We start from the raw sequence: 13,483 nt of genomic DNA on the forward strand, positions 1-13,483 counted from the left end.
GCCGGGTTCACAAAGCATTCTCAAGAAAAAAGGCTTCTTAATTGATTCTTAATTCTAATTAAGTACCACTTTTTCTTAACTTTGCTCTTAAGACAAAATTTAAGAAGATTTGGTATTCATGAGGAAATTCTTATCTTTTTTTTGTCTTTTTCTTAACTTTCTTCTTATTTTTTCCCCTCAGATAAAACTAGAGAACAAATGAGATTCTTGAAAACAAAGTTCTTAGATTTCTTCTCATATTTCTTCACAACTTTAAGAGAAGCCCTCACCAGTCTTAAAACAGCTACAGTGAAAAGGTAAGTATTTACTTTAACACATTTATATTACATTTATTTGATTTCTTTAATATTTAATTCAGCCCTAGACAATGTGTTAACAAAATTTGTTAATAAGTTGGTCAGAGTAGTTTTTTTGTGAATGTATCACATAAATCTTATTTTGGCATATAATTGAAATGTCCTTTCAGTCTGTGTCTGTAGGCCTATTCCTAGATTAAACTACAATGTACTCTTAGTACACCAGGGAGGCAGTTATTGTATTTGATACTACTTAATTAATCACTATGAACATATTATTCAAGTAGGCCAAGTTACTGAAACCATCTTAAGTTAAAAATCTAAGAACGTGCGACAACTAAGATGTTCCTAAGACATACACAAATTCTTAAGAAAAAATGGTGAATAGCATTTAAGAACATTCTTAGGAACATCTTTTTTTTCCTCGGGAATTTTCTTAAGTTTGATCTTAACAACAATTTTGCGAATCCGGCCCCTGGTCCCTGCTGCTCTGCACTTTAGTCAAAGGCATTTTCCAAAATATGGCTGCTGTGCTTCATATAGTGCCTGTAATCTGATCTGTCCATCAGGTTACTTATCACATTTACAGTGAGCTGAATGCTTGAAGGAGTGGACACACACGCGCACACACACACACACACACACACACACAGTCTCTTTGGCTCTGTACAGCAGTTGTGTATTGTGTATTACATGTTCCATCCTAGTCCGATGTGGGTGGCCAGCAGGTAGCACATGCCGATCATACACGTCATGATCATCATTGGGAATCCTAACCTGTAAGAAGCAAGAAGAACCATTTATGTCATAAAATAAATTCAATGTTTTCCTGCAGAAACTTTAAAAAAAACTAGAATTAGATCTGTGTGAAAAGCGTCTGCTTTGATTATATAGTTTAGTTTATTCATTCTTGTATCATAATGTAATGCAGGGTTTTACACATTCAACAGTAACATAATACAAAGTATAAACCAGTGGTGTCATGTTACTAAGTACATTTACTCAAGTACTGTCCTTAAGTATGATTCTGTGGTACTTGTACTTGAGTATTTCCATTTTATGTAACTTTTTAGTTCTACTCCACTATATTTAGCTGACAGCTTTAGTTACTTTAGATTTATGATTGATATAAATGCCTGGACAAGAAAATGCTGCTGCATTAAATAAATCAATACAAATAATCTAATAATATATTTGGAATATATAAAACAATCTGAACGAGTACTTTTACTTTTGATACTTTAAGTACATTTTGATGCTGATACTTTTGTTCTTTTACTTAAGTAAGTTTTGAATGTAGGACTCTTACTTGTAGTGGAGTAATTTTTTTTTAGTATTAGTACTTTTCCTAACTTAGGGATCTGAATACTTTTTCCACCACTGGTAAACAACACCAAGTGTTTAAGGAGTGCTGTATACTGGGAGTAACTCAAGCATCTGTTGAGTTTTGTGCCACAATCTACAGTATAATTGTTAGAAAAATCCCCAAACCTCTCAACAGTTCAGTAATGAGAAACTGCAGACATGTTTGGTTTCATTTCTCCACATCAGACAAAAGGAGCTGACTGCCTGAAGCAACATGTTCATGAATTAATGTTTGATAAGGTGATGGGTACTTTACAATATCACCTGATATCACAGCTCCTCTCTCCTCTTATTTTTTTCATTTCTTTCATTAGACAACTTGTTAACCACACTCGAATAGGTGGACCGGCGCTCAATGTCAAATCAATTAGCTATCTATATACGGCTGACCTGACATTTACAAACAGATGTCTTAAGGCCATTTCAGAAGCTTATTTTCTAATGTGAGAAGAACATTACAATGACTGCTACACTATGAGAAACCTTTTGTCTCATTTCGGCAGAACTAACATTAAAAGTGTCTGCTTCTCCCTTATAGAACTCAGTTCATTGTTTTACTTTGCGTTAGACCCAATTAGAACCTCAGCAGCCACAGATGCTCAAAATTCCTCATAGGTGAGAATGTTCTTGAATAAAACAGATTTTTATTCTGATGTGTGACACTTTACTGAGACTCTCTTTTCACTCAGCCCACAGTTACTCAATGTCTTGCACAAGGACACCTCAGATGAAGGTTTGTCTCTTTGATCACTATCGGCTGCTCCAAGACCCAAGAAGCCCAATGAGATGTTAAAGCAGGTTTGCATATTATTTGCCAAATAAAAACACATCAGGCTTAATCATAGTGTGTATAAAAGAAGTGGTAGTAGCTTCTAATCCTTCTTAATCCTGCATTCTTTCAAATGGTCAGCAGGGGGGCGATTCCAGTGGTTGCAAAAAGAAGGCTATATAGAGGTCTATGAGAAAATGACCCTACTTCTCACTTGATTTATTACCTTAGTAAACATTTTCCGAATGAGTTAATGGACTCAATCGCCAGTTTCAAGTCTTCTTCAATACAGCATGATGGTTATTTTAAAAAATTAGTAAATCCCATTTAGAGTAAAATAGAAGATAAAGCAGGGCATGGCTACCTGTGACTGACAACCAGGATAGAGGCGTGGCAGTTGGTATCCATGGCACTGGGTACATTTAAATAGCCATGAATTTGTATTTGGGTGATATCTGTGTTTTCGACTCTTCAGGCGCATTTTCATTACATACTTTTCCCTCTAGTGAGCCGATATGGGTGTGGCTTGGGAGGGAGGATCCGCCCAACGTCCGCCCAACTTCACCGGTTAGCAGCTCAGGTACCAGCTCATAAAGTACCTGCCTCAACAAACTAGTCGACGCTGATTGGATACGGTTGAGGCGGAATATGACGTGAGTAGAACTCGAAACAACCACAACAGAACAGCACCATTTTTAAAAGAAATATGCAGAGCAGACTGACTGACTGTCTGATGCACAGTCTCCAAGACAAAAGACGTAGAAACACGACGAACAGTAAAACACAAACCAACTCTTCTCCTTCCATGTTGATGTCTCGACTGTTTGGACTTGCCGTGTCAGTCTGTTGTCAGCATCGCGTCACTGATATCACGGTCAAAATTGTTGCTGAATAATCACGTAAGTGTCGCAGAACTATTTTGCGTCAGATTTGAACTGGTTAGCCGCTACAAAAGTAGCTGTATGGGAACAGAGGCTGAGGGGAACTAACTAGTGGGACATAAACAAGTCAAAAGTTTATCACCTGTAGGGGCCTAAAGTTTGTTGTGACGACTTAAGAAATTGTAGTTTGCATTGTGGCATTTTTAAAGACCAGTCCTACTCTCATTATAATGACTAAAATTAAGTCCGCTTCATGCAGTGATCACTCCCATTACAGTCGCAGTAGCTATGTAAAACTGTAAGTAGACTACAGGCCAGACTGCTTTCCAAGTTTATCACTCCTCAATTAGTATCATGAATTTTAAAATGTGCCCTTCGTTGACTCAAGAGCTGCAGATGGTTTGTCGTTTGGATGTCTACCATGTCCTATTTGGACACATGGCAGCTCTGAAGGCCAGAGATCTGTTTGCCCCCAGTCCCTGACACAGTTCCCTTTCAAAGGACAAAAGCAGAAAAGAAAATACATCTTTATGTAGATTTATCTCTGTCGAAGCAGGGAAGAAGTCATTAAAACTATAGTACCCCTACTAAAATATTAAGAGAACTCATATCATTAAAATATAATTTAGAGCAGATGTTGCTCACCAGTATAATGGTGCAGTGTGAGGTGTATGTCAATGATGGAGTCAATAAACACATCAGGACCAAATAAACCAGAAAATAACCATAAACCCTCTGCTGCTATACCTCACTTTCACATCATTGTTTATTAACTCTGCTTATCTTCCTATTAAGATTAATGACAACATGATACCAGAAAGTTATTTCTAATGCATGACCAATTATTATGATGATGACGCATGATAACAACAGAGTGAGGGTAATGGGCTGTTTGTTTTGTTCAACATAAAACACAATTTTATATTCTATTTGGTCTAAATGTAGTTTTACCAACAGACGTACCTTATTTTTCAGTGTGAAACAGCCATTACAATAACTACTGCAGGAGACACTTGGGTCAGACACGGCCTTGTAGACAATTATGTGAAATGGCAAGGTTAACTGTGCAGGCTTCAATTTTAGAGAGATGCAAAAGGTTACATGTCTCTTTGCTGTGTGTGTTTTCTGTTTACCTGAGCAGGATTTCTTCTCAGGGGATCTTAAGGCTGGAGATGACTATTTTAGTTCAGTTAGCGCTGATGTTCAGTATTTGATGGCCACTGACTCATAGAGGTCCATGACTTTCTTGTTTTGTATTTTTAACTTCCTTATATGAACTTGCCTTTTATGGAAGTATGGAAATAAATATGTAAAAAATAAGTTGTCAAGTATGTGTCATTAAGGTTTTAATTAGAAATATGGTGTTTTTCTATAATGTCTGGCCATGTTATGCTCTAATATGTATTAACAGACAGATTGACCCATTTGAAGCATTTCTAGGCTTTTAAAATTTTACAATTTTTTGCCAAAAATTGACATGACGTTTTTTTGTGCGGGTCATCTTTGGATAATAATATGGTGTTTTTCGCTATTTTTGGACAAACCGTACTACTACATGTATCAACAGAGTATAATTGGGTAATTTCCAGCATTTTAAGGGATTTTAAAATTTGGCAATTTTTGACAAAAATCGACATACTATGGTATGACTTTTTTTTTGAGGGGGTGATTTTTGGACATCCCATAAAATGGTGTTTAAAGGTGAAGTGCGGGACTTGTGCCTATAAACAAGCATCCGTTACATTCAAGCCTTTGCCAAACAAGTTCACACAATGATGAAGTGACCGACAGCGACAACTAACAAGGTTACAGCATTGAAGGGGAGAAGGGGAGAGACTTCAGCGAGCTCCGCCTCGGGCCCACAGCTAACTAGCGGACAGCTGGTTAGTTAGCATGCTAGCTTGCAGATTCTGCCATGCTTTCATGCTGTTACAGAAAATTAGTCGAACACAGTTGTCACTCATCTGGCGATAGCAATGTACTCTCCGCCACTGTGACAAAAGTGTGTTGAAGAAGTCGTTAAATTTGACTTTTTAGCGACTTGCTCTGCTTCATACTACTCCACTGCTCTTTTGGTTGTTACTCGCCTCAGTGAGTCTGTTGAAGTTAATGCACAAGTTATCCTGCTACAGTAAGATGAAATCTATTTCTATTGTGAGATTACTCTCACCACCAGATCAAAGGGAGGCAAAAGTTTCACACTGCAGGCAACGCAAATGTTTTTACCAGCAAAAATGTGACTTTTTGGAACATGATTGACAGCTAGATCAATAAAAGATAAATTACATTAGTTATATCTGATATAAAGTGAACCTACACATAGTTGTTTGGATACTGTAACCAGAGTCCCTAATTTCATTGTGTTGGAATGTAACTAAGTACATTTACTCAAGTATTGTACTTAAGTACAATTTTGAGGTTCTTGTACTTTACTTAAGTATTTCCATTCTATGTAACTTAATACTTCTACTTCATTACATTTTGAGGCAAATATTGTACTTTTTACCCCACTACATTTAGCTGACAGCTTAAGTTATTTTTCAGGTCAAGATTTAACATAAAAAAACATGATACATTTAAAGTGATTTGACATATTTGTAAACCTCATAACAGTATTTTAGTAGATAAAATGAGTCCTATCTTTACAAAATTAAAACACTGCATTCATGAAAGCATCAAAACAAATATTCTAATAATATAACAACCTGAGTGGGTCCATTCTGCATAAAGAGTACTTTTACTTTTGAAACTTAAAGTACATTTTGATGCTGATACTTTTGTACTTTTACTTAAGTAAGTTTTAAATGCAGGACTTTTACTTGTAGTGGAGTCATGCGGCTTATTTAAATAATGTAGTAAAGTTTGCTGCTTGTTGCTATTACTGAAAAATAGTTTCAAAGTGTATTAGATGGTGCTTATCTTAACCATGTTAGGTGCAAATTGGTCTTTAAACAAAACAGGACAAGTGAAAAAAGTTTGTACAATTGGCAAAATTAAAGAGCACCCCCAGAGAATATGTGTACTGAGCTTCACATGATCAAGGGTGTCAGTGCTACTGATATTAAATGTGGTCAAATTTTGAGCTTTAGTTAAAGATCCCCCATGTGGCCAATTAAAGATGGATTACACAAGTTCCTTATTTAGGATATGTTTGACAACTGGGGAAAAAAAGTTAAATGTTTGGAGGATTTCATGTCTCAGAAGAAAAATGAGAGTTTGGGCACTTGATGCAGTGCCCTAATTAACTAGTAATCACTGCTATCCTTTGTTGTGTTGCATCATAAATAAACTAAATAAGAACTGTCCAATCAAATATCAATACAAGAAATGGAAAACAACAACATATAATAGAGGGTTTAGTAGATGCATTTCCACACACACACACACACACACACACACACACACACACACACACACACACACACACAAAGACATGCAAAAATCTAAAAATACAGAATTCAGAAAATGGCTAAGATCATTTGAAAAGCTATTAGTGTGCATTTTGTGTTTTCTTTTGAAGAGTTGGAAAGATTTAGCAGCTATTGTGTCTGTGTTGTGTCTCTTATATAAGGTCCTCAGAAGAAGCCATTTCAAAGCTCTATTTTAGGATGACCTTTCAGAATCTCACATATGTCAAGTGTTCTGCATCGGAGATGCTGAAAAGCTTACAAGAAGAAGAGTAAATTTAAGTGTGCATGTGTGTGTGCTTATCTACTAATTGTGTGTCAATGTATTGCTCTTTATTGCTACAACTATTTCTTCATTCGGATGAATAATATTATGCAGTTTCCATTTAATATGCATGTGGAAATGTCAAATTAGTACTTGAACTAAAGATTAATGAGGCTAGTCAAGCACTTAGGCTCATTAATAATGATTTCAACACGGCGTGGTGGTGCATTTAAATTGTAACAGAGTCAAACTTTTTGAGTAGCCAACTGAACTGAGCTGCAAAGGTCAGAGTGATTATCATTTTTATTTACACATCAAAGGTTTAACAGGGTGTGAATAATGAGGAAAACCTCAGAGGAAAATGTTCAACTTAAATAATAGGGCGAGGTAGACATGTCAGCTGGCTAAACAAAGATTCACCACAATCTGCCTTTTAAAATATAAAAATAAGAACCTGACCTTTCACTTCCTGTAATTTTAAAGGTCTGTCCTATTCATCATAAAACCTCAGTTAAGGATATTCTGAAGTGTTTCAGAGAAAACGGTCTTAACCTCCTGACTAGAATTATGACTTGGAGAGTGCGGACCTATGCCAAGGCCAATCGTGCATTCACACATTCCACCAATGGTCCCATTTCCCCAGTTGGGAAGGCTATCCTCTGAATCTGGTGTGTCTGGTGTGTTTATGAGCTCCTGGGTGAAGATCATAACACATTAATGGGATTTGAAATAATCTGAATGCTAAAGAGATTATCAGTGATCCAATTGATTGATTTAAATCTGTTTAAATGATCCACTCTATACTATACTATATATATATATATATATATATATATATATATATATATTTAAAATGTGTGCCCTGTAAGGCAGGAGTTTACCATAGTGTGTAAGCTCAAAATATGTATGTTAATATGTATAGTATTGGACTGAGGGGTTGCAACTTGGGCTTGGTTTTATTTTATTATTTTTTATATTATTTATTATTATTGAAGTCCTGCAGAGCAAACTTGCAACATAACCAGAACAGACAGAGCCCTTGGGGCAGCAGCAATATATATGCCATTGTTTTGTAGGCCGTGGATGGAGAAATGCCACCTATAAATAGGGTAGTATCACTAATGGACGGCATGATTTCCAATTTACTTGATTTATGTTAAAGCGTTGGCACATTTAATTTAATTAAAACGAAAAATGAAAAAAAATTAAATGAATAAATAAATACATAAATATGACGGAAATTTAACAGCAATGTATTTTATTGAACTTAACAAAAGAAGACAACACAACCATGCCAACATGTCAGCACTGAAATGTGCTTAAGAGTACTCCTGAGTGTTCATAGGATTTGTTCTTACCTAAGAAAAATCCTGGTTAAGAATAAAATTCATGAATGCCACAATCTTCGTAAAATCTTCATAAGTACGACTTAAGAACAAATTTGTTCTTAAGAACGGTTCATGAATGAGGCCCAATGACATTAAGTGATAGATATTAAACTGCTCTGCACTGCACTGGGTTCTTTATGATGGCTTAAAACTCACAGCTATATCAGCTACAGGCTCTAATTATTAGACTGTTTTTGCTTACTGGGGATACTGAAGAGAAAACTTTAGACAACTAAAGCACACCACTCACCCTCAGGCTGAAGAATCAATGCTATTAAAGATCTGGATAGTAATGTAGCATCCAGCGGTGTAGACGGAGGGTCACAACAGCTTAGTTGTTTGTATATTGATCTGTCGTGGGAGAATACAGTTCACTCCATACTGTGCTAATGTTTCTACCAGTGCCACATTTGCATTTGAATTACAGTCTGAATACATGTGTTTTACGAGGTCAAAGCCTCTAAATGGCCCATTAACATGAGAGCACAATGATTTCTATCATTGTGGAATGAATGTCCACATAGGACGGATGGAGTGAGGAATCTCTATACTTTCACATAATCAGACAAGCTGAGGTCACCTCTGTGAGAGTGAATCTCTTTCTGCTGAGCAATACCATCACAGCATGACGGGACAGAGGGCAGATGAAAAAGTTGTCACAATACGGCAAAGACAGGAACAAGGTTCACCTTGTCCACAAATCCTCATCGTGCATTGTGATCTCACACGTTGATTTAATTGTATGTGATGGGAGCTCTTTGAAAGTCCCGATGCAATCTCAAAGACTTTCTTAAGATAAACTCGAGGGACACGCTTGTCTGACTGTGGAGGCTGTTTGTTTGATGCAGGACAGCACAGCTCCCTATGACAATGCTTGACCTGTGCTTTTCAATAAGCACAATGACTTGCAAAATGCTCAAATGTGCAGTGTTTCGGCTGTATGGTGGTACAGGAAATGTTCTCTGTACCTCCAGATTTTTTCCCCCTGCTCACAGTGCCTGCTAGATTTCTTGGAAATGAAGGTAGCACATCAGCAGTCACTAGTACAGGGTGCCATTGTTCCCAGCAAAGGTCTCTTTTGCAGATAAAGAAAACTGCATAAATGGGAATATCAATTATGTCGCATGGTGCGACAAAGAGAGGCAGCATGAGGTAATGGTCCTCTCCTTTTAAATCAGCTCACACTGGAGCTCAACTGAAAGTAAAAATAAGTGTGGTTATTACATATTTGATCAGGAAGTCTTTTGTTATTTGCTCTATGGTTGATTTAAGCCCTTGAAAGCTGAAAAAGACACCCTGAAATACCAGTGTGCAGAAAATGACCTCAACTAATGAGGGTATGTTAGCCCATCTGTGCCATGTCATTAACCTGCACGAAAGCAACTTAGTCACAAATTAAAATGAAATTAGATTATAATAATATAATTAAATAACAGAAATTGACAGTCACTAAGTACAATTACTAAATATAGTATTTAAGGGTTACATATACAGGTGACTCTCAATACATTAGAATATCATGAAAAAGTCAATTTCCAGTAGTTCAAGTCAAATAGCCCCAACCAAGTATTGAGTGCATATGGAACATTTCCATATTAAACATACTTTTTAAAATTGGTCTTTTGTAATATTACATTTTTTTGAGACACTGATTTTTAGGCCTTTATTAAATGTAAGCCATAATCATTATAATTAGAAGAAATTAAATAAATTAAGACATGAAATGTTCCATTATGTGTGTAATGGATCTATATAATGTGTTATTTCCACTTTTTGAATTGAATTACTGAGATAAATAAATAAATGATATTCTAATTTATTAAGATGCACCTGTGAGCCATTTCATGTCGCATTAGAGCACCTGCACCTCAGACCAAAAGGCACCATTTACTGTGTAACAATGTGCAATAATGCCACAAAATAGCCAGGTTTTTACTATATTTTTTATTGCTACATGGCAAACAAGGTACCAGTAGGTGCAGTAGATTCTCAGAAATATAGCAGTGTGGCATTCAAACAGTGAGGTCATCAATTTTGTGAAAAAACAGGTGTGAATCAGTTGGCCCCTATTTAAGGATGAAGCCAGCACTTGTTGAACATGCATTTCTCTTTGAAAGCCTGAGGAAAATGGGTTGTTCAAGACATTGTTCAGAAGAACAGCGTACTTTGATTAAAAAGTTGATTGGAGAGGGGAAAGCTTATGAAAAGGTGCAAACAATTATAGGCTGTTCAGCTAAAATGATCTCCAGTGCTTTAAAATGGAGAGCAAATAATATTATTGTCAGTCCGAGTTACAATATCTCTGATGTGTTTTGTTTTTTTCTTCTGTTTTTATGTTATTCTATTTTATTTGGGGCATTTAATATATTTCATTTTCTATATTTGTGTGTGTTAGTCTTACTTAATTGCACTGCTTATTGTTTTAGTTTGTTTGTTCTTTCAAAGCAATGATTTTTTTGAAAGAATACTTCTTCCACTCCTGATCAAACATTACTGTGACAGCCTGTATATTCCACACTGAGCATACGAGCACTAGCAATGGCTGACGCCCTGTCGAGACAGACCGTACAGTACATAGGGAGTTAATGGTCCTCCCGTGCTCCCCAGGTTAATGGTTAGAGAGGAGGATGATCAGGTCCTGGACGCCTGAAGGCAGCAACAGGGACCGTGACATCTAACTGCTGAGCTATTCAGGGTCACTCATTTTCCTTTGTGATGGTCTATCAAAAAGGCATCCACGTCCCTGAGGGCTCATCTGGGCCCTATATTTAACCACCTGATACAGCACTAGTCAGTCCCAGCTGCCTGAAGTCGCAGACAGACTTCTCTCCCCCTTACCTGTCTCTCTGAGCAGCTGTGACCCTTACCACAGACAGCCAATTACAGGCAGTGCTCCAGCCGAGAGCAATGCTTCTATCCAATAACTGTAAACAGAGCTACAGTGTGAGGGAAGTGGAGCTGACAGGCTGCAACTGTTCTTGTTCATTTCAGTGAAATCCCAATGTAGATGGACAAGCCTGAGTCTGCTTAGTGCAATCACAATTTTGAGCAGTGCTATAAATAACTGTAATGACATTTCCCACAAATTATGGCATTCATTTTTCCTAGAAAGCAAAGTGAGAAGAAAACAGGAAGCAGACAATGACTAAGTAATTGTGCATTTGTTTTTCTTAGCAACACTAAAAGGTTGTTACTGTTTTCTTTCACCAACACCAGACACAGTCTTCTGACCTGTCTGCTGCTCCTCCTGCTCGACTAAATCCTAACAGAGCCAATGGAAGAGGCTGAGCAGCCAACCATGAAAAATGCATACCTCAATGTTATATGCAATACAAAGCACTTACAATACATAAAATACATAGGGCTGTCAATTAAATAGGTTTTTTTAATATTACTTTTTTTGACGGGGTCATTTTTGGACATCCCATAATATGGTGTTTTCTTTGCTATTTTTGGACAAACTATACTACCACATGTATCAACAGACTATAATTGACCCATTTTAAGCATTTTTAGGCATCTGTTTAAATGATCCACTCCACTTCTACGCCGATGATGTCCAATTCTACGCTAACACCCGTTAAAAAGTAATTAAACCATCAGGCCTGGTTTACTCATTTCAACTGGATGCTGCACTCCATGTTAACACATATCTCCTGCCAAACCACTCAGGGTAACAGAATATCACTCTGACATGTGCCCCGGGAAAGACGTTAAACCATGGCTAACACAAAATCCACAAAAACAGCCTAAAAAACAACAATCTGAAATGATTCCATTGGAGTCTTTGAGGCAGAGCTGTTTATAGTTGTCAGATCCTGGTCGGAGCTGGCCGATGCTTCGCCACTTAGCCATGGGTCAGTTCATCTGAATGTGTCTATCAATCGTCATGGCAATCCATCCAACAGTTGTTGAGAGATTTCACTCAAAACCACAAATGTTATTTTTTAGGTTGGACTAGACTTAGTGGTTCACCAAAGTTATTACAATTCATATTCGGTAATTTCATGGCAATCCATCCAATAGTTGTTGAGATATTCAATCTGGCCTAAAGGGTGGGACTGACTGGCATTTCCATTCCTAGAGTCAAACCGCTGTTATGGCTATAAAAGAAAAGAATATAAAGCTCAAAAAAAGAACAGCAGATGTGCAAAGGACGGCACAAAAATGACAGGTCATCCACATTAGGACTCTCCATTAAATTGGCAGCAGTGATCAATCCTTGTCACTCAGTCCAGTGGAAATGTTTTCTTCTAACCTTGGCTTCCACCACATGACCCTTTGATGTACTTTTTTGTGACACAGTGTTGGCACATCCGCTATAACACTGCCTTAAACTATAAGTGTCAGAGAATATGGCTTCCCTGCTGTGAGACAGGGTAAATCGACTGCATTTATACCGCGTCTTTCTACCTTACTGGACAAAGTGCTTTACAGCGCCTCTGATAAAAACACCCATTCATAAAAAAACATTCATACACCGATGGTAACAGAGCTTCAGGGTGCGGATCTGCCTATCAGTAGCAACTTAATATAATGATACATATTATCTGATATAGAACATACAGTAAACGTAGAAGCTCCATGAATCAAATAACATGCTTTTATCAAGCTATTGCATATTAAACCTAATCAGACTCATATTCATCTGTCACTGACCACTTCCACCTCTCCAACAAGCAGATTACAAAGTGTGTCATGAAAACTATTAGTGAGCAGGGGGCAACTTAGAAGGCAGCGCACTTATCATCCTGCTTAAGATATAATCACATTTTTCACCATTCGCCACCCACAAGAGAGTTCTCAAATCAAGCTCTCTATGAGTGTTTCACAAAGTATCAAATCAGTCAGTCACAGTCAATCAGTATGTTTTTTTCTGTAGACTATTGAGTACATCTTGCCCCTAGTCTGAGATCCTCCGCACTCACTGTAGTAAACACTGTCAGCACCCTCACAGTGTCACTGGGGAGGACACAAGCTGAAACAGCTGCCCAGTACAAGGTCAGGGGCCCTCCTTAAAAAAAACAAAAAAACATTTGCTGTTTCGACAGATAAAAATGTGCAAATTCCGCGGTAAAGACAAGGATATGTATGTACCTAGTGGCAAGACAC

General features: G+C 37.3%; 1 protein-coding gene across 1 annotated transcript in view; it reads right to left on the reverse strand.

The window, feature by feature from the left end:
• Positions 1-978: 978 nt before the first annotated feature.
• The window catches only part of oca2 (oculocutaneous albinism II), a 68,182-nt gene continuing 55,677 nt past the window's right edge, over positions 979-13,483 (reverse strand). The window contains exon 23 of the mRNA XM_059340491.1: positions 979-1,073. Within this exon, the coding sequence (XP_059196474.1) occupies positions 986-1,073 (88 nt within the window). The 3' untranslated portion in view covers positions 979-985. The remainder of the gene's footprint in view (positions 1,074-13,483) is intronic.

The sequence above is a fragment of the Centropristis striata genome, chromosome 9 (genome assembly GCF_030273125.1).
Source record: "Centropristis striata isolate RG_2023a ecotype Rhode Island chromosome 9, C.striata_1.0, whole genome shotgun sequence".
Taxonomy (NCBI): domain Eukaryota; kingdom Metazoa; phylum Chordata; class Actinopteri; order Perciformes; family Serranidae; genus Centropristis; species Centropristis striata.